Source organism: Sycon ciliatum, chromosome 4, assembly GCF_964019385.1.
Source record: "Sycon ciliatum chromosome 4, ocSycCili1.1, whole genome shotgun sequence".
Lineage (NCBI taxonomy): Eukaryota > Metazoa > Porifera > Calcarea > Leucosolenida > Sycettidae > Sycon > Sycon ciliatum.
Genome location: NC_088646.1, coordinates 30,616,170 through 30,643,929, shown reverse-complemented (window position 1 = coordinate 30,643,929; position 27,760 = coordinate 30,616,170). Strand labels below are relative to the sequence as shown.

The following is a 27,760-nucleotide window of genomic DNA, read 5'->3' as shown; positions in this document are numbered from 1 at the left end:
GCTGGATGACGACAGGCTGTGAAGTGAAGTCGCTGTTAGTTGAAGCACAACATGCGTTATGGTAAGGTAAACGGTAAATAAATACAGCAAGGTAAATAGATGTGATAAACAGAGGAAATATAATAGGGGTATCATGATCGTCCAAAGACAATTGGATCCGACGCTTGGGTTGAATAAATAGTCGCTGACATCTAAATGGAATCATGACATGACAATGCAGGATGTGATTTTAGACCATGAGCACCAATGGCCAACCTGGGATGCATTAGTCTCCCGTTCCCGATACTGCAGCATCCTGTACTAATATGCTATTGTGTTTCTACATGATGATTGTATGGTAGGACCGAACAATAGTATTTTGGTGGCCATGAATCATAGGGACACATATACTTTATGTTCCATCCACATATCCACGCTAAGACATTGTACACATGAATGGAGCAGGAAAAGACAAAACAAAAAGGTGTCCGCAGCAAGTGCATGCAATCAGAGAATTGACCACCTTTGTGTCTGCCCTGCCGGCAGTAGCAAAGATCTGCACCGACGACTTAGCTTGGAAATGTCCTCGATAATCTGCATATTAGTTTTGCACGCGGAGTTGGTACCAGAGATTTACCAGTAGGAGAGATCTGGCTCAGAGCACCACAACTGCTTCTTTCATCTTGCCCAGCTCTGCCTTGAGGTCTTGCCGCAGAGTGTCACGACTCTTCTCCATCTCCGCCACCAGTCCGGCAAAGTGCTTCTCCAGCTCGTCGAGGCGCTTGATGAACGTTCGGTTCATGTCATCGGCATGCTTGCGCGCGTCAGCCATCTGTCCAATCTGTCCCGACAGCTGCTTGTCCAGATGACTGCGCCACGACTGCTCGTTCCGGACCTCCCCGATCATGGACTGGGCGGCCACCTCCAGCTTCTGCTCAACATCCTTGCGCCACGTCTCTTCCCTACCCTTGCAGGTCTTCAGCTTCTTTGTAACCTGAGCATTGCAGACACAACAAGAGTAACTTCTTTGTAACCTGAGCATTGCAGATACAACAAGAGTAACTTCTTTGTAACCTGAGCATTGCAGACACAACAAGAGTAACTTCTTTGTAACCTGAGCATTGCAGACACAACAAGAGTAACTTCTTTGTAACCTGAGCATTGCAGACACAACAAGAGTAACTTCTTTGTAACCTGAGCATTGCAGACACAACAAGAGTAACTTCTTTGTAACCTGAGCATTGCAGACACAACAAGAGTAACGCGTGCCAGACTACTGTAAAACATGTAATTTTCGGTGTAACTTTAATTTCGGTGGAAATACCAGGCACCAAACTTTAGTGAAGACCAAACTTTAAATTACACCTAAATGACACAAGAGTGTGTACTGTATGCGAGGAGAATGTTTGTCACCTAATTCTAAGTTACACCTGAAACCTGGCAGGTCCCTGGCACCGAAATGTTGATGCACCTAAAATGTCATGTTTTTATACAGTACTTTTAAACTAAAGTGGATCAATGTGCCTGTATTCATTTCATGGCCAGCCAGACATGTACTGCTAGTGCTAATGTTTGTGTGCGCATGTGTGTTTGTAAAACTTCACAGCATTTCTCTGGGATGTCATAGAAGACTTGATGGATCTGCATGACTGGCTACTCTGAAAATTGATAACACCATGCTTCATGGTGTCAAAAATTAAAAATCAAGCTCACCAGTTCCTCAAACTTCTGGTGCTCTGTGGCCTCATCTCTCCTCAACTTCTCCATGGACCTCTTTAGCTCTGCGTAGCTGGATGCAGTTTCCTCGTTGGCAATGCCGTTGATTTGCAGATCTTCGAGGATATCATCAAGCCTATCACGGTTGATAGCATCGTCTTTCTGCAGCTGTGCTAGTTGTCCAGTTACCTGTGTAATCTGCAACAAAAGAAACCGCATTATACGCTCAGTCTTTGGATAATGACAATGTCTACTTGTCAATGGATACGAATTCCCTCACCATACTTGGAACCTACTTTTGTAGCTTTAACTCAACACTCAATGAGCATCAGACCACCTTGAGTATGGCTATATTGTACTTCATGAGGGACAAATCGTTCCTATTCCTAACCCTAAGATGGGTGGTCAATCCCAGTCGTTCAAAACCAGAATGGCTAATGGAAGAGAGCATATACTCCAATACCATCACACTACCAGCGCATTGGTGATGGCTGTGCTTTCTTTTCTTTTTTCTTTTTTAAAGAAAGAAAGTCGTCGCCCAAGTACATCCCATCACTGCTTGCTGTATGCTAGACTAGCTTACCTGTTCGTTGAGTTCCTTTATGTTCTCCACCATGGCCTCAACTTCCTTCCTGCGGCCCACGTTCGCTTTCTCCGTCAGCTGAGCATGGCCCTTCTGATCGTCCTTCAACTGCCGAACGGAGCTCTCCAATCGGCCCAGCCGATCGTGGGATTCTTTCCTGAGGCTGTCAAGACCGTGGCTAGCCCTGGTCAAGGAATTCATTCCTCTTCGACCCTCATCCTGGAGTACGGTTAGACGCTGCCTGCAGCCAAGCACAGCAGTGAACCATAGAAAGCATGGCGTGCAACATGGGAAGACAAACCAGCTAGATGCAGTAGTTCAGTAGTAGGGCTGTTTGACGCATGATACATTCCAAATTCAAGCTGATTCCCCGGGGAATTTCCCCAACAGCTACTGTAAAAGCCATTATTCTAACGAGGCGCATATTATTATAACGATTTCCTAAATTTGATCAGTTTACGTGTACCAAAGGTAACGATTCTCATTCATTCTCAACGCTCGATAGCAACAATAATTATGTATCGATTTCTGTCTAACGTTTTCTATTTTAACGACGGATTTCTCCTCGTTAACTCATTAGAATTAGCACTTCGTTATATAAGGCTTTTACAGTATTCATTCTCTCAGGACATTCCACATCATATGCACAACAACATTTTAGTCTTTTTTGGGCCATTTTTTAGTTGAAAAGCCGATTTTTGTGACGCTAGGGCATGTCCGATTGGTAGGATCGGGATCCAGATCTCGGATCCGTCGAATCCTTCAGAGTCAACCGAACACTTTATTTTGGACCTTGACTGTTGCCATGTTGACGAAGTAATAAAATGGCACTCACAGGTCACCCATAAGGGTGACAGTCGTACTCATCGTGCGTGTCCTACGAAAAGTCAATAAGAGTATCTCGATCCACGTGTGTGCGTACGACAATGTGTACAAAATGATGGTTTTTACCCGCCAAATACGCACAAACATTCGGATCCCTTGCATCCGGTCAACCTTGCTCCCCGAGGTGGGATGACCGGATCCGAATCCAAGGGATCCGGATCCGGATTCGACCAATCGAAAAGGTGCGAATCGATCCGGATCCTACCAATCGAACATACCCTAGAGGGTTCAGAAAGGTGCCCGTTTTAATGTTTGAATGCCACACCGTTACCTTGAGTCGAAGCTTTCGCGTCTCAGATTCTCGACGAGCCGATCGACGTGCTTCACAGCGTCCACCAACTGCTTGCGTTCTCGCATCTCGCTCTGCGACAGCAGTGCCGCGTCCGCCCGGAACTTCTCCACCTGACCCGGTATTGTTGTCATGGTCAGTGCAAGCAATCTCTGTACAACCAGCCAATCAGTCACGTGCACACCACGCCACGCCGCACCATGCCGCACCACCGTTTTCAGCAGTATACACCAAAGTTAGAGGCTATCAGGTAAGGAGAATTGAAGCCGTGATCATCCACAGTTGACATTATGAATGCATTTAGGGAGTGGTGCCGTAGCCTCTCTAATCCTTGATTTGTTGCACTCGGAGTTAGTATATAACACATAGGAACATTGCTTCACTACAGCCTGGTGAATGGAGAGACACATGAACATGTCAATGTGCAGCAGGTACAATATGCTGCCATGTCGATCATCATACACATGATGCACTCTTCGCTGTTCACTTTACAGCTGGAAGTGGATTATGCGATACTTTAGAATCAGATGGCATGATAAGTAGATGACCTCGTCATGTTGATCTACATCTGACAATGAACATTGCATGAGCCATTGTAGTGAAACGCAACTCCGAACTCGTGAATATCACGGTACCAAGCAGGGACCTAGCACTACGCCTACTGGACTAAGCATTGAGAGCACTGGACTGTACAGTGAATACTGGACTGAGTAGTGAACACTGGACTGAGTAGTAAACACTGGACTGAGTAGTGAACACTGGACTGAGTAGTGAACACTGGACTGGGTAGTGAACACTGGACTGGGTAGTGAACACTGGACTGTACAGTCAACACTGGACTGAGCAGTATACACTGGGCTCTGCTTTTAAGGTAGTTCGGGACAGTTTCAGCCATTGCCACATATTTTCATGGTCACTTTTCACTAAATTTTTCTACAGTTAATAATTCGCTCATTTTTGGTGGGTGCGTAGAACTAGTCTTTAGAAAACATCTGGTGAAATAAAAAATGGGGGTCACCAGGTGTTTTACTAGTCTTCTGGTGGTCCAAAGGTCACAAATGTTGCTATTTTGCCCGAGATTCCAATGTTTGAGCATCAATTTCACTAGGAACGGATATGGTGACCCCCAAATTTTATTGCAGATTCTGAATCAGAACGCTTTTCTCTGTCAGCCCACCAAAAATGAGCAAATTATTAACTGTAGAAAATTTTGGTGAAAAGTGACCATGAAAATATGTGGCAATAGCTGAAACTGTACCGAACTACCTTAAGAGTTTGGAGGTCACTTGCCACAACCCCTCCCCCCCCCCCCCCCCCCCTCCACTGCACCATTACAGAAACACAAATCCTAGTTCACAGTGGGCAGAAGTTCAAGTAGCCCTTTAATTGCCCTAGTCAGTCTTTACATGCACTGATTGCTCCCTGTAGGATGATTATGGCAATATCAAATGCAAGCGACACCTGGCGTCGGCTCACCTGCCAAGTCAGCCTCCCCAGGTCAAAAAGGGAGTCAGAAATCTGGCGTGAATGATTCCCCGGCAGTGTGCACACAGTTCCAGGTAGGTAGTGACCGCCATGTTTTTAGGACAAACGAGAAGGTTGCAATTCATATCAATCAGCAGGGGGGGGGGGACATGGAATTCAGGGCTGCACGGGCAAAAAAGCAAATCGATTGAAGGTGCGTGCCAAAATTCTTTGTGGAAAGTGGAGTTAGAGAATATCGTCTGCATTGCACGGGTACCCAATCTCAGGGTACTAGCAAAATAGTTGTGCGATCAGAAACAATGTGGAAGTGCCGGGTGCGTTGGAGTCATCATATGATTTTTAAACCGTTCATACATGAATTGCAGCATTGCATATCGACAGTACTACTCTGTAACATTTCACTTATATAGTATACGGTAATAATCTCCCCATGCTCGGTTACTGACCGTGACCAGCCAACCACTGTAGTGCACACGGCTGCAAAGAAAGCTGCTTGCTTGAAGCTGGTCATTCCCAACTATGATATCCCTGGCTTCTTCCAGCGTACAATCCCGCATTCTTATTGAACATGGCCGACCTTGAATATTTGCTCTATTCAAAGTACTTCTCAGGAATCAGTCAGGATGGATCTACTTGAGTATATCGGCATGTGCTTCTGTTGCTGGATGATCTGGCAATAGGCTGTGCTCTATGAGTACACTAGCAAGTATGAACTGGATCTACTTCAGTAAAATTGTCAAAGCAGGGTTCTGGTATGCTGCATGAGCTGGAACTGCACCTATGGCATTGGACAGGAAATTTTCGAAACCCTACGAGTCCTACAGTCTGCTCTGTAGGGCACCGGCAATGATAAAATCTGGAACAGTTGGCCTCCATGCAGCATAGCCCTCAGTAGTAAGACCTGAAAAACTGCTGCCGGGCTCAGTGGTTTTTCTTCGGCGCTTCCTGATCCTCCCCACGTGTGCGCATTGCTTACCTGAGGCAGATTCAGTATGATCATTGGTCAGTACTGTGTTTGATACTTGTGATATTAGTAATCACCAGGGAGTAGTAAAATGCCGATGTTTTACTACTCCCTAACTATCACGATACTGATCGCCACTGTGGCGACTGGTGAGTGAAATCCATCCTCATGAGTCTACCCGTACCATGGCTATGCGGCCCTTGCACTGTGGACACACAGGGCGGCTGTGCAATGTGCACAATAATGCTTTTCCGTGAGATCGGATTTCATTTGCCGCCCGTGACTGCAGTCATGGTAGTACCAAGAGTAAACGAACGCCAAAGAGTGTGCAACTCTGGATATGGGCCATCCCGCGGTCAAAACGCATATCAAGTGTTGCAATCATGTGTCGTACTACATGTACCTACAACGAAGGCCAGTGTGTACGCAATACTGCAGTCCAGATATCCAGGGAGGGGAGGGGGGGGGGGGGGGGGGGGCAAGTGCTCGCATCAGGTTTTGCCATGATGGTGTAACTACTACTACTCACTCCGGGGGGTTTAATAATATGTAATTTTGGTAGCATCGATCCCCGAACACTTACAAAGTGTGGGCAGATCGAACGACTAATCTTTGTGTTTAACCATTTACAGCTTCCTCGATGATTGATTGATCGAGTCTCTCGCTCGCTTCCTTTTGGCTCGTGTAAACATATTCGATAGGAATGACAGTGACTGATGCTGCTTTGGTAGGAGGTGAGGCTGTGCTGTAGGCATTGCGTATGGGGATCAATCCTCGTCAAACGCCAATTCCTGACCTCTGTATTTTTTACACCAGTTTTGCACAAATCAAGTGGACCATCCCTGAGCTGGAGAAAGTTGTCCGGGCACGGCTGGCTGGACCAGCCGGACCGGTTCCGGCGGCCCTGCTGTTCTTAGGGAGCAGTGGAGTAGTAAAATTAACACTCGCTACTACTAGAACCCACTCGCCCGGCCTGTGCAATAAGATCATCATGGCATGGCAGATATCAGGGGCGGATCCAGGGCTGTAGCCTGAGGGTGATGAAAACAAAACAGTACGACAAATTGTCTTAAGAAAAATATTGATCCTAGTTTGCAACTCGACTATGGGTGCTGTCCCGACAGAATTTCAAGCTGACGTCATTTTGATGATGCAATGCACTGTACACGGATTATCAGCAATGCACTGTACATGGATTATCAGACGAATCCGGAACCTGTGGTTGCCCGAAGCCGATCTGATCCTGTACAAATTATTGCAAAGAAAAACATGTGATGCGTTGACACCCGTACACATGTTGTAAATCACTGGTGCAAGGAGCATTGCGTCATAAATAATGACGTCAACTTGAAATTCTGTCGGGACAGCAGGGTATGTGTGAGTTGCACACTCTGGGGGGTTATGTACTCTTGATGCTACCCATTTGGACCATAATAATATCTTATCACCGATACTGTGCGCCATTTTGTTGACTTATGTCAAGTAACAGTTGTGTTCCCTGACTAGGATCGCAAGAGATGCCCCAAATAAATTCACTTATCTTCACATAACCCCCCTCTGTGACTGTGGCGGCCGAACTACTCCCAAACTCATTCCTCCGGCCTTGAACAGGCAGGGAGCATACAACTCGAACACCACACCATGCGATGTGAGTTTTCGCCATTGGTGGACCCCATTGCAAGGATATCCACACTCTTGGGAGCTTATAATACTCTTCGTGGTATACGGTTGCCAGAGCCCCAGTGTTTATGAAAGACCATTTGAACCGTATGGGGCTCTGCCAGCCATGGAGGATGTAGTAAGGAGCACTGCTTTCAAGCACAGGGCGTAAATCTACTTCTACTCCGCCTTGTACATGTAACATGCTGTCAACCAAACAAGGTTTATCTAATACTAATAGGAACATGTACATGATGTATGTGTGTGAACAACAGTTACATTCCTGACCTGGATCATGTCTTGCATGGTAGAGCTCATTCGGCTACCCGACTGTGGGTCTTGATACAGCACCGTTGTCTCGCTCGCAAATAGACCGTCAGCAGCTGCCGGAGCCGGAGCCGGCCGTCTACGTTGCGAAGGATTGGGATGCCCGATCCTCGGTAGCTCCGACCGATCCGCAGCTGCATACTGGCCAACGTTGGGCGCGCGTGCTTGAAACTGCCCGTGATCGGACGCATTCTCCAGGCGCGTGTTGCGCGGAGGTCCCATCAGCGGCCGTTGTTCGTACTCGGCAGGATTGCGATTTTTTGCTTTGCGGTTCATGACGACGGCAGGAAGGTGCCTCACACACGTACACGATCATGAGCGAACAGAATTTAGCAAGCTCTTCGTGCCCTGCAGAGCAACAGGAGTGATCCCCGAGGAGAGCTGGTGATTGTGACGACCGCCTCTTGTCGTCCGCAACATTCGATTCAACGGCTAGTAGCGGCTCGTCGGTTGCAGCACGACTTGGGCCGACAGAGCGGACGAACAGCTAGTGTTGGTAAGGCTAGAACACTGTCACCGGTGCACCGTGGTCCGTGGCTGGTTACTGAGATCTGATGCGTTGCAAGAAAGAGGAGACACCAATGCCGGTAATAGCAAGAGTACGCAACCAGGTTATGTAGACTAGCTGTTGGTAATCGCTAGAAGCAGCAGAAGACAACCCGTAACGGTACGCAAAGATAATAGTTTACCTAAGAAAATACGGGTTCCTACTTGACTCCACGCTTGCAAGAAAGTTACTTACTAGCTTGATGCCTAGCACAGTAGCAGTGGCCGCGCTTGCACTTTTCTCCGTTACTTGTTAGTGTTACCAAAACCAAAGACGGCAGGAGTATTCTTGTAGTCTTGGTGTTACTTGTTGCCCACCACCTCGACCTCGGCCCCGGCCCCATCATCGTATCATGACTTACTGACTGTCTTTGTTGAGGTTATCTCACATACTAGTAATCATTCACAAGACACAACTTCTACTACTGTAGCACTGTAGCACCAAGAGTATTATTATACCCCCCCCCCCCCCAATACCGGTCTCTTGCTACAGACCAGTACCGTGTGATGTACATGTATCATCAGATTGTCAGGACTGGAGAATTCCAGGCCGGATGCAGTCTTTATCTAGTCTCTGAGTCGGTGCAGCGTAGACCATGTAATGCCGGTCATGATGTCTTGATGATGCGTTGATGCCAAGCAGTGATAATCAGGGACCAGAAACAAAACAAAAAGAGGCTGGCACTTGCACTGGCTCCAGCTTCGATCACCATGATCACGGATCAGCTTGGCCGTAGCTAACAAGACTTAGTAACAATGACCACATTGCCTAAAATACTAACACTAACAGCAAGAGTACATAACCCCAGGCAGCGAGGGGTTGCTCAGGCGAGTCAGGAGTTTATTGGAAAGGCTTCCTGTCTGAAGCCTTTCCATACTGGTACTCGATATGTTCCAGTTTTGTGACACGAGAATGGCACGAGAATTAGTGTACCGCTGAGTGTACCGCTATACACGTGGTCGACACGTAGTCGACACGTTGTTGATACTTTTTTGACACGTGACCCCGTTAACGGTCTGCTTTGTGCCAATGCCACTCGGTAAACGCCGATGTCGCGTACGACAAAGACCACTATCCCGTACGCGAAATAGTTGAGAACTGCATGACGTGGACCTGACGGCAAGGACAACTGCGAGGAGGCCCCTTTCGGTACCCCTGACGGGAAGGAGAACTGCAGAAGTCGACGAAGTCGAACGAGGAGGCCCCTTTTCCGTACCCCATACTGCAAAGTGCCATTGATGGATACCTTTTGCACCTGGAACGACCCCTTAAACGCTGTCGCGGCGACTATCCCGTACGCGAAATAGTTGAGAACTGCTGACGTGGACCTTTTGCACCTGGAACGGCCCCGTAAACGCTGTCGTGTCGCATGTCGGCGGAGTGAATGTGCAGGGTACTACACGTGTGGGGTGAAAAGAATTGCTGCAAAGACGTCCCCTCTACTAGGCTCTAGGCCTTTGCCTTTGGAGACATCGTCGGCGAACTGAATGCGCAGGGCGAAAAGAATTGCTGCAAAGACGTCCGCTCTAGGCCTTTGGAGACATCGTGGGAACTCCTTCCGGTACTATACAAACTGCTGACGTGGCCGTGGACATGTACATGGAGAGTCATGGTGGGACTTCATGTACATGGATACATGATGCGAATTCCTTCCGGCACCCTCGTACCGCAAAGCCAACGGTGGGGAAGGAGAAGTGCAGACGTGCAGGAAGACGAACGAGGAGGAACCAGGACGAGCGAGCAATGGCAGGACTAGCTGGACCGTAAGTAATAGCTGAATTGTGCATGACAACTTGACATCCATGCGGCACTTGCCACTTGCCACTGCATATTTCTTGTCCACTAACAATGTCAATGTCTCTCCTCTGCCCCCTGTGTGTCCACGGCCCCGTTTCTGAATTGGCCCGATGAATCGAATGTCTTCCGCAACTGGAACGGCCCCGTGAACGCTGTCGCGTCGGCGACTGAACGCGCAGGAGGGAAAATATTGCTGCGAAGACGTCTCCTCTAGACGACGGTAAGGCACCCCATTGATATGTTGCCAGTGTGTGCCAGGGTATCGCGCGATGGTGAATGAAGAATGATGAAGGGTACGGTGGGACTGTAGACCTGTTACCTTCTACTACTGTAACACGTTATCAGGTGGAGAGTGTCTTGTACTCACGTTATCAGGTCGAGAGCGTCTTGTACTCACGTTATCAGGTCGAGAGCGTATTGTAGTCACTCTCTCTATTCCTGTACTTCATTACGTTTAAGGTGTACGTATAACTTCTCAAAAAAAATTAATGGTCTACAGTCGTGTCGGAAGGGTACGGTGGGACTGTAGACATGTTACCTTCTAACACGTTATCAGGTGGAGAGTGTCTTGTACTCACGTTATCACTATTATCAGATCGAGAGCGTATTGTAGTCGCTCTCTCTATTCCTGTACTTCATTACGTTTCAGGTGTACGTATAACTTTTCCAAGAAATTTAAAATGGTTCACGTCTTCAGATAGAGAGCGTATTGCACCCACTGTCTAGTCTCTGTAGTGCATTGAGATTTTGTTGATCGAACATGAAATGGATACACAGACAAAGCCAGGCCAAGTACATGGCGAGATGTCGCCAGAAGAACGTCTTCAGGTAGAGAGCGTATTGCACCCACTGTCTAGTCGATTTTGTGGATCGCACATGAAATGGATACACAGACAAAGCAGGCCAAGTACATGAGAGAGTGGACGATGTGCAGATCGACACGGCCTGCGGGTACTTCATTAAAGTTACCCGTGACATAACTAGGATAAATGTTAATCACTGCAAAAACATTGCCAAGTATGTGAGCACTTTGGACTTGACAGAAGAGTGCATGGGCGACGTTGACAAAACATACAGTGGTGACTGTCGCTATCATGACAGCAGGGGCACATCGCACGCAGCATCGCAGATCGTGTCGAATTGCGCATCATAATATTGCAAAATTGCTCCTGTGCATGCAAGTGGATTTCATTGCACTTCTCAGTTTGGGAAATGCTCGATTATGACAATTCTCCGTGTGAGTGCACTAGCCCTGAACAGACATGTAGGTGAACCGTTTGTGGTGTCTCATAGCCTACCTCACGACCTTCTGCTTTCTTGCTTCATCACTTGTATCTTGCAGGTATATCATCCCGTGACGACCACATTGAAGTCTGAATTTGAAGTGTGAAGATGCTTCAGCAACCACATCGTACTTTTCCATTGCTTTCATTGTGCTTCTACTGTGCATGTGTGTAACTTGTGGGGTAAACATGTGATGACATTGTATGCTGGCGACACGGTCAGATGTTCATGCGTCTAACGTACACCTGCATGTTGTGCATTGAAAAGGGTTTGCCACTTGCGATCCTGGGACGAGTATCAGGTCCGCTTTGTCCTATGTGGGCTGTATCAGATTGCTGTTCACTTCTCTATCTGTTGGATATGTGACTTTCTGCAAGTTTCTGGTGTATGATGGCCACGTCCTTGCTTGTCACTTTGTATGATATTACATTCTGTATTCGCTGCTTCCATGGCATGGTCTGCAAACTGCAATCCTTGGGCAAATGTCATGTTTGCTATGTTGCGCTTTGGCGGTCAGCTTGTCTACGCGCTGTAGTTGAATTATTTTTGTTTCACAACTGACTTCCTCAAGTACGGTGGCCACTGCTTTGCATGGCATTATACATGAAGAATTTCCTGTTTGTGTCGTGTGCATGTGCGTATGTGTGCGTGGCCACGTGTGTGTGCCGTGTGCATACACATGTTTGTGTATCTGTGTGCGGGGTAGCGAGGCGGGGAGGGCTGGTATGTATCAGTGTGTTATTGCAGTCGCATGGCTACATACAGTACATCGCGCGCGTGGTCATCATGTTTACCTTCGGGGTTGGGGTGGGGAGGGAACGGAAAAAGAGCTGAAATTATCCATATAAAAATCGCTCTGTGAGCGGTTCTGAAAAACCTTTACTGGTACTGCCCCGTCGTAAAAGTAAGAAATTAGAACTGGCCCATTGTCCCCCCAAATGCGAACTGATCCACCTAAATCGCGAATGACGGGACCCGAACGCACCAGTAGCACGAGGTTCCTACCCGTGGATGCAGATGGGGACGTTGGTCTGGACCATAGGCCATGTACTGTACTAGCGGTAGGCTTCCCTATCAAAATAATAAATACTACTACTACTAGTGTTACCCTATGATCCTGTGCCCTCCCTCCCTCGTGCTACTGGTGCGTTCGGGTCCCGTCATTCGCGATTTAGGTGGATCAGTTCGCATTTGGGGGGACAATGGGCCAGTTCTAATTTCTTACTTTTACGACGGGGCAGTACCAGTAAAGGTTTTTCAGAACCGCTCACAGAGCGATTTTTATATGGATAATGATTGTACTCTTCCTATCTTGGTTGGTTCAGGGGTAGACATGCCATGGCACTTGGCATGGTTTGCTCCTTGCCACCTTGGATACAGCCTAAAGTAAGACTAAGGTCTAGGAAGGAGTAAGTGGGAGTGAAACTTCCAGTATTGAGGAAGTGTTTAAAAACACCTCAATACTGGACTGGTGTGCGAATGTGTGTGAACTAAATACTTACCGTATTTTCAGGAGTATCAGCCGCACTTTGAAGTTTGAACACTCAAAATTCACCCAAAAAAAGGGTGCGGCTTATACTTCGATGATAAAATAGATGTCTGTATTTCATGGCAAAGGGGGGGGGGGGGGGGGGGGGTGCGGCTAATACATGTACTCCGGAAAATACGGTACATGTACTTCACTCGCAATAAACTACATTGCAGCTGTACCGCTGTACTGCCGCAGCTTTTTCAGGACAGCACAACTAGAACCCTGCTCTCGTCAACATCAGGAGTGTTATGGGAGCGTAGCTACTCTATACATCAGGAGTGTTATGGGAGCATAGCTACCAGAATAGCTTCCTCTCGATATTGCAGTACCTAAATAAAACGAAAGAATAAATTGGAAGTTGTTTTCACCCCAAACACTGGAGCTCCATTTAGAATACATTAGGGTCACCCAACTCCAAACACAAACACTGTCTCTTTGCTGCATACGTCACTTGAAATGTTCACCAAATTTTCGGGCCTGGCCCATCATCAGGGTCAAACAGAAAAGAATAAAATAGAATAAAGTTCAATAAAATGCTAACCTTGGCCTAAAATCAGCTACAAATCTTACAAATCTATTAAGAAAAAAGCAGGGAAAGAAATGATTCGGAGGACCAAAGCAGATAGCAGTCACGAATATCATTTCAAGTACGGATCAACCATAGCTATTGAGGTGGATGAAGTTTGGGACAAGTAAGTAGATACATGTATACCATTTGCTAGAGTAGGATATTCCACCTGAATGGCTAAAGAAAAATAATTTCAAGATGTCTGAACCGAACGGGGTCAAGGGAAATTGCTGTGTACTTTGTGACATAAGGGAAGACTAGCACAGCCGATCAGTGCACTCCGGCACTGACCGCACCGGTCAACACTGTACCAAACGCAAAAACGCACAGCATCATAGAATGTGATGGCTCAGAAAAAAAGCGAAAGCTAAGATGGGAGAATGTAACCAGCACACACCCAGCCACAGCTTGCGGTAGCGAAATAAAACCCGCTGCCCAGCATGGGGTAACAGAAGACCCCGCGAAGAAGAAACCTATGAACCCTTGACGTTTCGGATAGCCGCTTCCATCAGATCCCACTGTTCATTCGTTACCTGTGACAAACAACGACATGTTACAAGACACGGGCAGTGAGTCTTGAATAAGGACTCAACCCCACAGAGCGGGCTCTGCAATGTACATGACTTGTACAGAATGTGCTACTGACAAGAACAAACAAGACACATTTCAGGATGTAACGTTACTGCATGAACACAACAGGCACCAGCTGGACTGTAGCTACACAATGCAATGGCACTAGTCCACTAGACTATGGGGTTACTAACAGCAGTGCGGGGGAAAAAGGACTCTGTACTTGTAAGCAGGTGCATGGCTGTCCCACTAATACGGGGATACGCGAGCCAATTCGTCTACTGCTTGTACCGGTGTAAGGCTTGTAGCGACCCATATTATGATCAACCCGCTCTTCCAAACAGGGAGAAACAATGAGGTTGAGAGCAGTACTGTTTGATGGGACGGCTGAAGATATCCACTACATGTACCAATACATTCCAGAAAGCAATCCTGGAAAACCTAGGGAAGGGATGTACTGGCAAACCTAGTTCACCGCCAGCACGGGTAATTCAGAGAAACTAACTCCAATGGGGAGCGGCCCAATGAGGCATTCAACAACACTTATGATGTATCAGTTATTATCCAATATTCACTACCGGTATTATTCATTGGGGAATTTCTCAATCGCAAAGGAGTCCTGCTTTACAGAAATGCAACTGTTCCCAGGCAATGTAGTTCGTACCTTGACTAATGGATTGAAAGCACCAGCCATGAATGGCAGCTCTCCACCATCAAAGTTGACCACCTGCACACACAGAAAGGATAACAAAGTCATGTCCCACTTTTAAAACCGACCGAGAACCACAGCACCGGCCGCATTGCTCGGGAGTGGCCATGAGCTGACCCACAGGAAGCAATGGAGGGTGCAGCAGTACTGGTTGGCAGCACAGCCAGGAAAGCAAGGCAAAGTCAAAGTCCACGGCAGCTAGTACACTAGTATCAGCACTGTGTGGTAAAATATCGATGTTTCGATGTGAACACAACTATGATTCATGCATTAACTTCTGATGTCAAAACAACACAAGAAGCGGCCAGGGCTGAGTTCTACCAGGAAAATCCCTTGGCATACTAGTAGGTATCCAATAGCCTTGTGGTCTTACCTCGCCAGTAACCCAGCTAGCATAGTCACTGAGCAAGTAGCATGCCAGGTTGGAAATCTCATTGATCTCTCCCAGGCGACCGGTGGGCAAGCGGTTGAGCATCAGCTTGCGAAACTCCCCTGTCGGGTCCAGCCGGCTAAATGCACCCTGCAAGCAAATAGTCGGTGAGAGAGATACTTAGTACTAACTCACAAGATCCTGATTATGGCAGATCTAAAAAGAAAAGCTTCAGGCCAAACACACTGCAAGTACTGGTCTCATGTCACGAAATAATGATAATACCCTTACACCAGCCTGGCCTGGCAAGTAGGGCTGCAACGGGTAGGGGTTTGGTCGGGTAACGGGTCCGGGTATTTTTATCCGGGTAGCACGAGTTTTTTGACACAGTTTGTACTGTGAGTGTGCACTTGCGCTACATAGTGCACAGTAGCACTAAGCCATGCTGTTTACATGCTCCGTTGCAAAAACACCCTACAGTCAGACCTCGCTTATCCAGTCCTCTTTTATCCGGGTCCCTCGCCATCCGGAAGAAGATCGTTGGTTACCGATTTACAGCATTTGCCATGCATACATACAGTATGTGTGTTCAATTATCCGGTTCCCTCGTCTATCCGGATATTTTTGTGGAAACAGATGTGTGCGGTTATGCGAGGTCTGACTGTATTCCAATTACCCTATCGGGTTCTCAGGAGCGAATTGCTACCCTACAACCCGATCAAATTACGGGTAGCACGGGTACCCTACTACTCGTTGACACCCCTACTGGCAAGGCAGAAGGTTGCTGTTTGCCTGCAGAGCTAACTAGAATGATCATCACTGTTGTCATGGCTAATGGTCGGCCACTTGACTGGAAAACAGACACACAACTGTGTGTATGACAACTTTAGGGGCCATCCGTAATTATCGATCTTTTTCACGAAACGAAAAAGTTTCGTTTATGGGTGGGTGGGTAGCGACCGGTTTCGTTTTGAAAAAACATCGAAAGCGGAAAAATCAACGCACACTGCATGCATTGATACATGCATACATTGTGTACATCGAAGTAGATCGACAGACCCAGTAGACTCTACGTCGCGCGGCCAAGCAGGTGCTGCATGGATGCACTGATAGTGATACCACTCTCAGACTCTGTACTCAGTGCAGTGAGTTCCTTTCGTCCTCGGATGACTTCTCCGACGAGGACCTAGCAGTCATCATGGTCATTCACTCTGGGACCGACGACAGATAGATAAATACTTCGTTCCAGCCGCCGATGCAAGAGAATTTCAAATTACGGAGCGGGGCGCATGCCAAGTAAATTCTCACGCAAATATAGGGAGCGCCAGCCGCTGAAGCCGATGTCGTCGTAATGTACCTGGAAGAATCTGATCGTGCTTATGGTGGGGAAGCCATGGAGAGTGATCCCTGTGTCGACAGTCTTCCAGAGACGGAAAATTAGGCCATCGACTTTCTACGTACCTGATTGACGGCAGCGCAGCGCGGCGTGCGTGCGACCTTACGGAGCTTTCAGACAGCGATTCTGGGGCGATGCTGCTCTCATTTGCGAGCGAAGCACGACCACTGAAGTCTGTGATAGCTATGGCGTTTGTTTCCGCTCCGAAGTCGACTTGTTTTGGCAGTATCATGTCAATGTCGGAACTCTGACAATTTTCAAGTGTACAATTCCCGTGTTTAGACGTAGAGGTGCCAGCAGCGTATGTGTGTGGTCGGTGAACATAAATGTTTCCATGGTCAAGAAGTAGTACCAGACTTCCAAGAAAACATAACTAACGCTGTTACTTACTTGCACAATCACACAAAATGTGGCCTCGCTGTGTTGTAACAGCCAATCAAGATCATTTTCTGCACAAAGTCTCAAGTCAATTAATTTTTTCGTTTCAGGGGGGTGGGTGGGTGGGGGTGGGTCATAACTAAACTTTTTCGTTTCGTGAAAAAGATCGATAATTACGAATGGCCCCTTAGATAGTAGGACCCAATGCTGGCAGTTAACACACCGAGGTGATCAGTAAAAGTGCTTACCTTGGTCTCGATCGGTCCTGGTGCTATGCAGTTGAAGCGCATTCCATAGCGGCCCCATTCTGCTGCCAAGGACCTGAAGAACACGAACACCATGGAACGCAGTAGGCACGACATACGAGGCAATTAGCACTCGCCGCTGCATGTACTTGCACATGCGCAATACATGCTCTGTCATGCCTGTTACGATAACTCACTTCGTCATTGCCTCCACGCCGGCTTTCGCTGCAGCGCTGGGTACAACAAAGGCAGAGCCGGTTTGAGCATAAGTGGTGGTGATGGCTAGGAAGTTACCACCTGCAAACCACCCAGCACAGCAGAGGGCATCGGCAGAGACACTACGTTGAGATACAGATACAGACATTGGCATCCCAGCATGCATGAGAGTGCCAGCAGAAACAAAACAAAGCAGGTAATGCCATGTACAGGCCAGTCAAAGACATGCACACCACCAGCCTGACCTTTCTCCTGGCCGATGAGGCGCTTGCCCACTTCTGATGTGACGTTGAAGCTGCCCACTAGAACAATGTCCATGATTGTCTTGAACGCATTTGATGACAGGCGCTCCGTGGGTGCCACAAAGTTACCGGCGGCATTGTTGATGACGATGGTGGGAAGGCCAAACACCTTCTCACACTCGTCAACAACAGCTGCAACGTCACCTGGCTTGCTGACGTTTCCTGCAAAGGGCAACACCTGTCCACAGCACAAACACACACGCAAAGAACAATTCAACGTGTAATACAGCCGCATCTTGCAGTCATCCTTCCATCTTGTAACATACGTTCTTTGCGAATTCAAGCCATCATTTTTTTGTCATTTTAGATCAGAGGCAGAGGAAAACAGCACAGGTAATCACTCTTCATGCCTCATTCCACAACTGACCTTTCGCCCAGTGACTTTCTGAATTTCTTCCGCAGTCTTCTCCAACACATCCGCCTTACTGAAAAAAGAGTGAAAATATTCAAAATAACAATAGAAAGGTGGGTGCGTGTGTGCGTGCAAGAGAGAGAGAGAGAGAGAGAGAGAGAGAGAGAGAGAGAGAGAGAGAGAGAGAGAGAGAGAGAGTGGAGAGCGAGAGAGAGCGAGCGAGGGAGAGCGAGAGAGAGAGCGAGAGAGAGAGCGAGAGAGAGAGAGAGAGAGAGAGAGAGAGAGAGAGAGAGAGAGAGAGAGAGAGAGAGAGAGAGAGAGAGAGAGAGCGAGAGAGGGAAAGAGAGAGAGAGCGAGCGAGAAAGAGAGAGAGAGAGAGAGAGAGAGAGCGAGAGAGAGAGAGAGAGAGAGAGAGAGAGAGAGTGGAGAGCAAGAGAGCAAGAGAGCGAGAGAGAGAGAGAGAGAGAGAGAGAGAGAGAGAGAGAGAGAGAGAGAGAGAGAGAGAGAGAGAGAAAGAGAGAGAGACAGAAGGAGAACAATGATCAACACATCTCACCACGTGGGTATCATCTACCAGTGAGTAACTCCTCACATTAGAGACAGCACTCCCACTCCCAGGTGACTCAGGTAAGCTTACTTTCACACATGTATGATAAGAAATATGATGCATACTAGTAGTAAGAGTTGAGGGTTGTGATCTTTCATGCGGTGAAGTAGGTCAGCCAACCACCACGAAAGAACAAAATTTCAAGATTTGACTGTATGTACCTGCTTGCAGGATGCCTGGATATGGGAGGTCCAGATATAAGATAGTTCTACAGTAGTACAGTATTTTCCCTTCATTTGCCATGATGCTGCTTATTGCTTGCTTAGCATGTTGGTGATCTGTACCAAGAGTCCTCAGATCCTAGAGTGTGCAAATGTGCAAGTGTCCATTGGGTTGTATTCCAAGCACACAATACTAGACAAGTAGCATAGACTTTACTTGGCTGGATCAAGCCTACGAGAAGGAGGTGAGCTGCTTGTTTATTCGGCATCGTCCTGCACGTTTCGCTGGCCTGACACTGTCATGGCGTGGTGGTGTTCTTCAATGCCTTGCCGGCATACTAGTACTAGTAGACAACAGTGACACCACTGTGACCCACGATGGCTCATGGCAGTCATTGCCAAATTCCACAACTCTCGACATGTGCTGCATCTTGCAAACTTTGTTACTCACAACTGAGTGGAAAGAGCGGATCACTTGTGGCCTATGATCTCTAAGCCGATAAGCCAATCGTTACGGGACAGCCAAAGCCACAAGTAAGAAAAGATCGTAATCGTTTCAGCGCTGATTCCTAGGCACCCTAATCAGCATCCATTGTGTTGTCTGATGACTGGCACTATTGGCATGAAACCCGGAGCAACAATAACACAAAGTTTCCTACCACTGTGAACTGGTGTACATGTACATGACTGATTGTATAAATTGTGTTTTAAATTAAATATTATTTCCAACAAAATACAGGCCAAACGTTACTCACCGACTGGAAATAACGACATCGGCACCGAGCAGTGACAACATAGTGGCCATTCCCATACCCAGGCCAGTCCCACCTCCGGTGACCAAAGCCACCTTTCCACTAAAGCTACCCTCTTTCAGCATCGGCTGCAAAACTGGTCGGAAGAAATGTGCTTGTGGCTTCGTGTTTCCATCACTGGCCACGGCTGCGCTCGAGGAAATCTGTCGAAAGGACTGCTTCCAGACGCTCGTACCCGACCGAGCGAAGCCACGACTAATCATCATTACTTATTGTATTACGGCGACCACAACCCTGCCTGAATGAAGCTCACACAAAACAATAAGCAGAGATAGAAATGACTTCAAATAAATGAGTGAAGATTGGATCCAGAAACATAACACTTGCGGCTGCAGTAGCAGCTTTTCGAATCATTTTTCGCTTTCTTTGGGCTCACGTGACAGATTTTGCACCTGCAGTCCTGCACATGTCATGATGTGCACACAAAATTTAATGATCATGTTCTCAGTGGCATTGCTTTGGTATGTTCAAATTTTGTTTCGTCAGGGGATCAGGACTAACCGAAGATGCTCCCGATTAGCCGAGTAAGCAGCAGAATTAGAAATGCATTTCAATCCACCGTCACTGTTCCTCTACGACAAAATTCTGATCGACCCCAGGGTCAGGGCCTGTTAGTGGATGAGAACGATGTGGTGGAATTGGAAGTGGACAACTTTGGCAGTTCGAAGCATCTGTAAGTGGGATACCTTTGTGTATTCACATCATGAAAACCTGTTTGCATTCTCTACTCTGAGCCATAGCAAAATTCACCTGGCCTTTACCTTCAATTTTAAAAAGATCTGCTGATCCACAATCACAACAGGTGACAAAATAATGGAACATCAATTTTGAATTTAGGAAAGGTGTTTGCTCCCCATACCGGAGATCGCGCTTTCCCACCGACTTGACACTATTCGTATCAATCTTGAATTTTCAAAAAAATTCAAGAACACCCTCCAGGACTTTCTTTTGCACAAACAAAAGCGTTTGAACCAATTAAAGGGGAAGTTAAGCCTATAATATAATTTTCACCAGTTGTAGTCTTCGGGGTGCTGAGTCGAATGGTCTTGGTCCGAGGAAGCTGAAACGCTCCCTTCCTCCTTTGTTCCCAATCGAACTCGCGCACTTCCACCGAAACTGGGTGACTGCGCCCTACTAGATGGGGATTTGTATGCAAAATGTCACTAAAAGTGCCATTTCGTTTTTATTAAAGCACGGATGACCGCGATTGGCCCATATGTTGTAGTCTTTTGGCCGCTGAGTCGACTGGTTTTGGTCCGAAAAGGCTGCGATGTAGCGTTCAGCCCTTATTCCCAATCGAACATGGTTGAACAAGCGGTCACGTGCTCCTGCGTACACCAGTCACCTGGTCACCACGCCAGCAGACGACAAATTTCACACCAAGGTTCAACTCAAAGGTGCAAAGGTTCAACTCGAGTGACAGAAACTCACTCAAACATGCTGTTAGTTGTAGCCTGCAGGCACGGCGACCAGGTGACTGGTGTACGCACGAGCACGTGACCGCTTGTCTAGCCATGTTCGATTGGGAATAAGGGCTGAACGCTACATCGAAGCCTTTTCGGACCAAAACCAGTCGATTCAACGTCCAAAAGACTACAACATATGGGCCAATCGCGGTCATCCTTGCTTCTATAAGAACGACATGGCGCTTTTAGTGAGATTTTGCATACAAATCCCCATCTAGTAGGGCGCAGTCACCCAGTTTCGGTGGAAGTGCACGAGTTCGATTGGGAATAAAGAAGGAAGGGAGCGTCTCAGCTTCCTCGGACCAAGACCATTCGACTCAGCACCCCGAACTACAGACTGCAACTGGTGAAAATGTTAATTAATAATAATAATAATAATAAAACAGGTCGCGTAATGAAGCAGCATAACGATAGATGTGCAAAGTCATGATGCCTGGTCCGCTTCTGTCCTGGGTTCACTACCCCGTGCGTTGCAGCCGCGAGCAAAACCAGCTCAGGCTGAGAGTTCCCTCCATGATTGCTTGTCCAAAGCGCGCATTCTGAGCCCACTCAGATCAGTCATGGTCTTCAGTGGCATGTCTCTGGCAGCTGTGCTTGCCTTGACTGCCGTGGCCAGGTTCGATTTCGGGCGTCCACGCACACCGGTGACATCTCGACGGAAGTAGTTGTCCATTGCCTGCTGTGGCGGGGCATCTGAGGGCATCCTCAGAACATGACCCAACATCCGGAAACGGCGGACAGCAACGGTGTGCGAAAGTGGCTGTGTGTGTGCTCTGGAATATAGGTCTTTGTTGGAAAAAAAATGTTAATTGCAATGAATAAAACAGTGCAGTCATAACACTGTATTGACTGCACTATTTGTTTTATTCATTGCCGTTTTACGCTTACTGTCTCCTCGACGATTGTTTAAATGTTCATTCTGTGTCAATTTTCGCAATAGCTGTCCCCAGAGTCTAGATCTGCATGGCATGTTCCTTCATTGCAATAACGTGTTGCAAGGTCTGGTCGGGTGGGAAGAGTCTTGGCTGTGTTGCGTTTTGTTCCCGTTCGCGGTGTTAGTTCTGCATCGTGGCCTTTCTTGAAATAGCGGAACATGAACACAAACAGTGCCGTGCTGCTTGCTTCACCGTGCAAGGCGTGCATACATTTGAAGTACAGGTACATACTGTAAGACCAGTAATGTGAACGAACATTTAATTCTAACGATTTAGCGAATTTAAAGAATTAGTTAACATTTGAAGTCGTTATGTAGAAAACGATATGTACCTGTACAGTCATTTGCCCGTTTTGAGACGGAATTCGTTAGAATGTCACCTCTCTAACCCACAAAAATCCGGAGATCATTAACTTTAATTGACGTTATAATATCTGGTCTTACAATATTATTTTATGCTGTTCTGAAAGGACAGAGTGCTCCGCTTTAATTATGTCAACAAGAGTCACGTTTCTGGCAAAAGACTGTCATCTGACAGCTTGGAGCAACTGTGATGTCCGAATGGACCTTTCTCCCATGTCGAAAGGCTTTGTTTGCATGCAAGGCGCTAGTCCAGCCATTGCCACCATCTGCTTTTGTGTATGACGTGTGTGTATGTGTGCACGTGTGTGTGTGTGTGTATGTGTGTGTGTGTGTGCGCGCGCGCGCGCGCGTGCACGTGTGTATGGGTGGTTGGGTGCATGTGTGTGTGTGTGTGTGTGTGTGTGTGTGTGTGTGTGTGTGTGTGTGGGTGTATGTCTGTGTGTTCTTGTAGGAAAAACTTCAAAGTCGCACCAATCGTGGCATTGAAACACCATGCGAAGTAAGGCATCACGTACCGTCTGTATCGGCTATAGAGTGACCGGATATAAGAATATATCGGCTACAGTGATATTGGTACGAAATATCAAAAGCGAAACGTATATTATCCAGTAAAAATATCACTATAACCAATACTATCGGATGTAATGATATATCGGATATTATGATGGTAACAAAGAATCAAAACATGCATAACACACTATATTATTATCGGCTATAGTGATAACTTTAAAATACATGTAGCAATAATATCAAAGGCCCTACTTTTTTACTTTCTTCACGTTGCTTATTTTTATAGTGATACATGTACATGTACATAACAGAATTTTTTTATGGAAATGCGGGCACTGTCAACTATGCAGCATGCTCATTTGTCAAAACGCCATGCTGGAAGTATTTCCTTGCCTTTCATGTGCCGATCGAAAAAAAGAAAGAAAAAAATCGATCGTATCGCATAATATTATAGTGATGATACGGAACTAAAGTGATCAAGGGAAAAACAAAATCCAAATTACCCGTCATGTGTCACACTTCTTTGGATTTTTAACCTTTATTATAGTGATGCATCGGTTATAGTGATAAAATCACAGAAATCAAAAGGGTACGCTATAGCCGATACAGACTGTGCTAGATATACTCTACGCAGGCTTTTACAGCATCCTACTTCTAACGACATGTATCTGGACATTCTAATTATCTTTACATATATCCACAGCACATTATGCGTGTCAACATGCTCGCATTGCCAGAGTTGAGCCAGAGCTTTTGCGGGCCCTGAACTGGCCAGTACAGCACCACCCATAGCTTGGAGATCAGAGTTGCATGGTATGCATACTGTTGGGGTTATGTACTCGTGATGGTGTGGATCAGCTGATGCCATGACATGGGGTTATGTACTTGTGATGGTGTGGATCAGCTGATGCCATGACATGGGGTTATGTACTGGTGATGGTGTGGATCAGCTGATGCCATGACATGGGGTTATGTACTGGTGATGGTGTGGATCAGCTGATGCCATGACATGGGGTTATGTACTTGTGATGGTGTGGATCAGCTGATGCCATGACAGTACTGTAATGCATGTACCACCAAGCAGCCACCGACAAGTGCAAAGTACTGTAAACCGCCCAATATTCACGTCACTAAATTTTCGCGATTTCTTATAACCAGCAAGTTTGCGATGGCAAAAGTTCGCGAAGCACCGGGGTCACCTACATACACCCACTGTTGCAGTTTGATTTCACGCTGGTTAATATTCGCGTTACGCTCGTCTCGCGAAAATAGCGAACATTAATCCGTCGCGAATATTAGGCAGTTTACAGTACATGATGTTGCAGTGTTATTGCATGGTATTTGCCTTTGGAGACAGAAGTGCTTTTGAGCGCTTCTGCGGCAGCTTGACAGGGAACCCGTGCAACACATACAGCCTCTCCATGACTGCAGCGAAGATATCGGCAGAGTTGATCAGTCTACCGGCTTGGCTGATGCTAGGGCAAGGGACTGGAAACAACAAGTCACTCAAAACAGTCTAAGATCTAATATCCTGTCACAGAGCAATAAAAGCAAAGGATGTACATGTAACTAGCACACATGGCATTTCTGCACCTATTGTTATATGTTTACAGACTCAACAAGCAGCCTGAGCCCCGCTACTCCTGGGTACGTACTTGTGAGAGTCCGGGTTCTGGTAACTTGTTTTCTTCATTGCAGCCTGATTTGTCTGTAATACTAACAGCTGCATACTGCTGTGCACACTCTGGCCTGTTGAAGCATGTTGCCTACAAGTCGCAAGCTGTGTGGCTCATACCAGAAATTGTCTGGGATGTGACTTTGCCCTCCCCGGAAACATACATTTGCACACGTGCTAAGCAAGCCGTGCATACTTTCTAAGGGTGTGCAATTTGAACTGGGTGTACTGTGTGCTAAGCTGACGGGGAACTACACGCTTGTGCAACAACCCAGTATAATTATGTATACTTCGAAGTATACTATTGGTGTGTGTGTGTGTGTGTGTTTGTGTGTGTGTGTGTGTGTGTGTGTGTGTGTGTGTGTGTGTGTGTGTGTGTGTGTGTGTGTGTGTGTGTGTGTGTGTGTGTGTGTGTGTGCAGGCGTGTGCCAGTAGTCACACAACAACAGCATGAGTGCAAGTTGTGCTTGGCCTCAGAACTCCACCGTTACTCTGATAGCAGATGTGCTCTTTCTTTTGCCTTTCATCCCGCTCTGACGTTGTGATCTTACAGAGACGTAGTTTCTATGGCCGTGGCATTGAAGTAGTCGTTGCTTACCAGGGTGTCAACTACCGGCTCGTCAGTCGGTAAGTAAACGCATGACTGTAAACTTGTGCCGTAGGGAGCAAGAATGGGTGCATGAATTGTAGTCACTGCTGCTGCCGCCACCACGTAAGATGTGTCCATAATACGTATATACTCTCCGATGAGAGCAAGAGTACGTAACCCCCAAGAGTGCGCAACTCCAGCTATGGGGTCTGTGACGGCAGAACTTCACATCGCTTGATGAACCCGTGCACATTTGTTGCACTCTGTGCATGAAAGATACAGGGTTGTACGCAATCCGGCTTTGGGTTCAACTCTCTTGTGGTCACTTTGCACTGTTTGCCAGCGTAAGCTTTGGAACCATGTCACGTGATGTGAAGTTCTGCCGTCGCAGCACTGGATAGAGGTTGTGCAGGCAGTTACACACTCTTGGGGTTATGTGGCCCGATATCTGAGACTTTCGACCTTCGGGGGCTACGCGTTTTTTTTAGAAAACACTAAAAACAAATTTAGAAAGGAAAAGGACATATGGAAACGAGTTAAGAGTAACTCTCCACCACTTTAACTAGATACTATATACAGTCAGAAAGTGCAACAACTAGGCACAAAACTGACAGAGTACTGAGACATTCGACGTCCTGACACCTAGCTTCAACACATCTCCGTAGCGCTAACCGACAGCCTTCCAACTTAGAAGGTTCAAGGTTATGGAAAGACCAAAGAGGGGAAGGTAAGCGCAACGAAAACGAGCACAAGCTACAGTCCCAACGGAACAAAGAATGTCGATTGTCACTGGACGATGACGAGACCAGTAGGAGATCAGTTGGGGAAGTGAACTGCCTGAAAAGAGAAAAAACCGCCAGACCCACCAGGACTCAAACCCGGGACCTTGGAGTGAAAAACTTGTCAGCGCCTTCTAGGTTCAGCCCGGTCCCATAGCTCAGTGGTTAGAGCATTGCTCATGACAAGCAAGGTCCCGGGTTCGAGTCCTGGTGGGTCTGGCGGTTTTTTCTCTTTTCAGGCAGTTCACTTCCCCAACTGATCCTTTGAATTTGAAGTTCTCCCAATCCTTTCAATAATAATAATAATAATAATGAACTCGGCTGGAGAGCCAAGGATTATTTATATAAAGTAAAAAGGACCAAGGAACTTTTACTTTTTATGAATAATAATAATAACTTGACACTAAGTTGACACTAAATTCAACGAGCCTGCCATCACGCACCCGTCTTCTAGTTCCCTACTACAAAGGAGAGAAGGAATAGCACGCGAGTAGCGTTTCTAGAGTTCATGGAGTTTTTTCTCGTCAACACGTTCATTTTCGTTCCTCCTTTTGAGATCCAACTCTTGCAGTAGTGTTTATGTGTGTGTGTGCACGTGTGTGCGCGCGCGTGTGTGTGGGGGGGGGGGGGGGGCGTGAGTGTGTATGTTTGTGTGCTTGGGGACACACCCACTTCTCTCTGTTATGCGTTATGCATATTCACGGTGTTTTTATGCAGGTTGAATCCCGATCATGACGAATCACTTATTAGGCACATGGCTGCACTTGGTGTCCTGCGGAAGCTGGGTGTTCAGGATTATATGTCAGACCGAATAAGACATGCCAATCTAGGGCACGCAAAGCACTTGGCTCGCATCACAGCTATGCACTTAGAGGAGGATCAAGAAGAGGACAATGAGCCAATCTTTGGTGCTGCACATACGGCGAGCAAAGCTACCGCACCGACATCATTCAACGTGGCATCACTGTTCCAGGCGGGCGCTTTTGACATGCCAGCACCATTGCCAAAGTCAAAGGACGCGTCTGCAAGTGCAACCCCGACTGCATCCTCTCAAGCTTCGCCATCATCCACGGCTGTACCCGTTTCTTCCTTAAACTCCGCCTCATCCAAGCCTAGGACAGATGTTGAGAACACATGACACGTTTTACAGCTTTTACACCCGCATTCATTGCTGCTCATCCCCCTAATGTCATGGCCAGGCTGGCTTCTAAGCTTTGAATCCGCCGCCTAAGAAGAAGTAAGGAACTGTTGTTTAGTTTTTTTTAAGATGGGCTTATGCGACTCGCTCACTGACAATGGTCAATGGCTAAGAAGATACGTCTTGGCTTTCACTCCTACTGTCTGTGTTGTTGTGTTGTCAAGCCGTGACTGAGTACCCCAGGCACAGGACGAATACCATGGCCGGGGCTCAGAGTTCTACAACGCCCTGATATAGCAGCATAGTACAGTCAGTATTGCCTATAGCGCTGGTCTTTGATTTTGAGCATTTTATCACGATAAGCGATATATTACTACTATACTGCATGTACTGTATGCGAGTGGGTTTCAAAAGACTCAGCACACTGCATAGTTGGTTGCAGCGTACGTCCTGTGACCCCTACTTTGAGACATGCACCCTATCATGCCTATGCAGCCAAGGCTCCTGGACACATAGCGTCAGCATATCCTCACAACGGAGGCATTTTGGCCAACTAATCTGCAAGTAGAACTCA

The 27,760-nt window shown here is 47.0% G+C and overlaps 3 protein-coding genes and 1 long non-coding RNA gene across 5 annotated transcripts; 2 read left to right on the top strand and 2 right to left on the bottom strand.

Moving 5' to 3' along the window:
* Positions 1-21: 21 nt before the first annotated feature.
* On the bottom strand, positions 22-8,716 carry LOC135815573 (ankyrin repeat domain-containing protein 26-like). Of its 2 annotated transcripts, none has more exons than XM_065328886.1 (5): positions 7,849-8,716; positions 3,435-3,604; positions 2,279-2,519; positions 1,693-1,893; positions 22-973 (listed from the first exon to the last, which is right to left on the bottom strand). In XM_065328886.1, the coding sequence occupies exons 1-5, from the start codon at positions 8,161-8,163 to the stop codon at positions 635-637; spliced, it is 1,266 nt and encodes a 421-aa protein (XP_065184958.1). In that variant the 5' UTR covers positions 8,164-8,716; the 3' UTR covers positions 22-634. The 2 variants fall into 2 exon arrangements, with proteins under 2 accessions (XP_065184958.1, XP_065184959.1); XM_065328887.1 differs by lacking the exon at positions 7,849-8,716 and adding an exon at positions 4,929-5,453.
* A 649-nt stretch (positions 8,717-9,365) lies between these two features.
* Positions 9,366-12,117, top strand: LOC135813696 (uncharacterized). Its single transcript, XR_010553088.1, has 2 exons — positions 9,366-10,451; positions 11,574-12,117. It is a non-coding gene; the product is annotated as an uncharacterized LOC135813696 (long non-coding RNA).
* A 1,359-nt stretch (positions 12,118-13,476) lies between these two features.
* Positions 13,477-20,019, bottom strand: LOC135815572 (2,4-dienoyl-CoA reductase [(3E)-enoyl-CoA-producing], mitochondrial-like). Its single transcript, XM_065328885.1, has 8 exons — positions 19,676-20,019; positions 18,168-18,225; positions 17,744-17,978; positions 17,480-17,579; positions 17,286-17,358; positions 15,267-15,413; positions 14,849-14,911; positions 13,477-14,147 (listed from the first exon to the last, which is right to left on the bottom strand). The coding sequence occupies exons 1-8, from the start codon at positions 19,936-19,938 to the stop codon at positions 14,088-14,090; spliced, it is 999 nt and encodes a 332-aa protein (XP_065184957.1). The 5' UTR covers positions 19,939-20,019; the 3' UTR covers positions 13,477-14,087.
* A 153-nt stretch (positions 20,020-20,172) lies between these two features.
* LOC135815571 (uncharacterized) lies at positions 20,173-27,572 on the top strand. Its single transcript, XM_065328884.1, has 5 exons — positions 20,173-20,405; positions 22,947-22,994; positions 24,619-24,652; positions 25,234-25,307; positions 26,766-27,572. Exons 1-5 carry the CDS (start codon positions 20,239-20,241, stop codon positions 27,184-27,186), a joined length of 744 nt encoding a protein of 247 aa, XP_065184956.1. The 5' UTR covers positions 20,173-20,238; the 3' UTR covers positions 27,187-27,572.
* The last annotated feature ends 188 nt before the right edge of the window (positions 27,573-27,760 follow it).

What these genes read in the sequence shown, in the direction of transcription:
- LOC135815573 (XM_065328886.1), bottom strand. Translation starts at nt 8,163, where the DNA reads ATGAACCGCAAAGCAAAAAATCGCAATCCTGCCGAGTACGAACAACGG. An exon ending in CGCGAAAGCTTCGACTCAAG is followed by an intron (nt 2,520 to 3,434) that starts GTAACGGTGTGG and finishes GCTTGGCTGCAG; the next exon opens with GCAGCGTCTAACCGTACTCC. An exon ending in ACCAGAAGTTTGAGGAACTG is followed by an intron (nt 974 to 1,692) that starts GTGAGCTTGATT and finishes TGCAATGCTCAG; the next exon opens with GTTACAAAGAAGCTGAAGAC.
- LOC135815572 (XM_065328885.1), bottom strand. Translation starts at nt 19,938, where the DNA reads ATGATGATTAGTCGTGGCTTCGCTCGGTCGGGTACGAGCGTCTGGAAG. An exon ending in GATGTCGTTATTTCCAGTCG is followed by an intron (nt 18,226 to 19,675) that starts GTGAGTAACGTT and finishes CTCTTTTTTCAG; the next exon opens with TAAGGCGGATGTGTTGGAGA. An exon ending in AGAAAGTCACTGGGCGAAAG is followed by an intron (nt 17,979 to 18,167) that starts GTCAGTTGTGGA and finishes TGCTGTGGACAG; the next exon opens with GTGTTGCCCTTTGCAGGAAA.
- LOC135815571 (XM_065328884.1), top strand. Translation starts at nt 20,239, where the DNA reads ATGCTCCCGATTAGCCGAGTAAGCAGCAGAATTAGAAATGCATTTCAA. An exon ending in TTTGGCAGTTCGAAGCATCT is followed by an intron (nt 20,406 to 22,946) that starts GTAAGTGGGATA and finishes GTGTTCTTGTAG; the next exon opens with GAAAAACTTCAAAGTCGCAC. An exon ending in GCATTGAAACACCATGCGAA is followed by an intron (nt 22,995 to 24,618) that starts GTAAGGCATCAC and finishes ATATGTTTACAG; the next exon opens with ACTCAACAAGCAGCCTGAGC.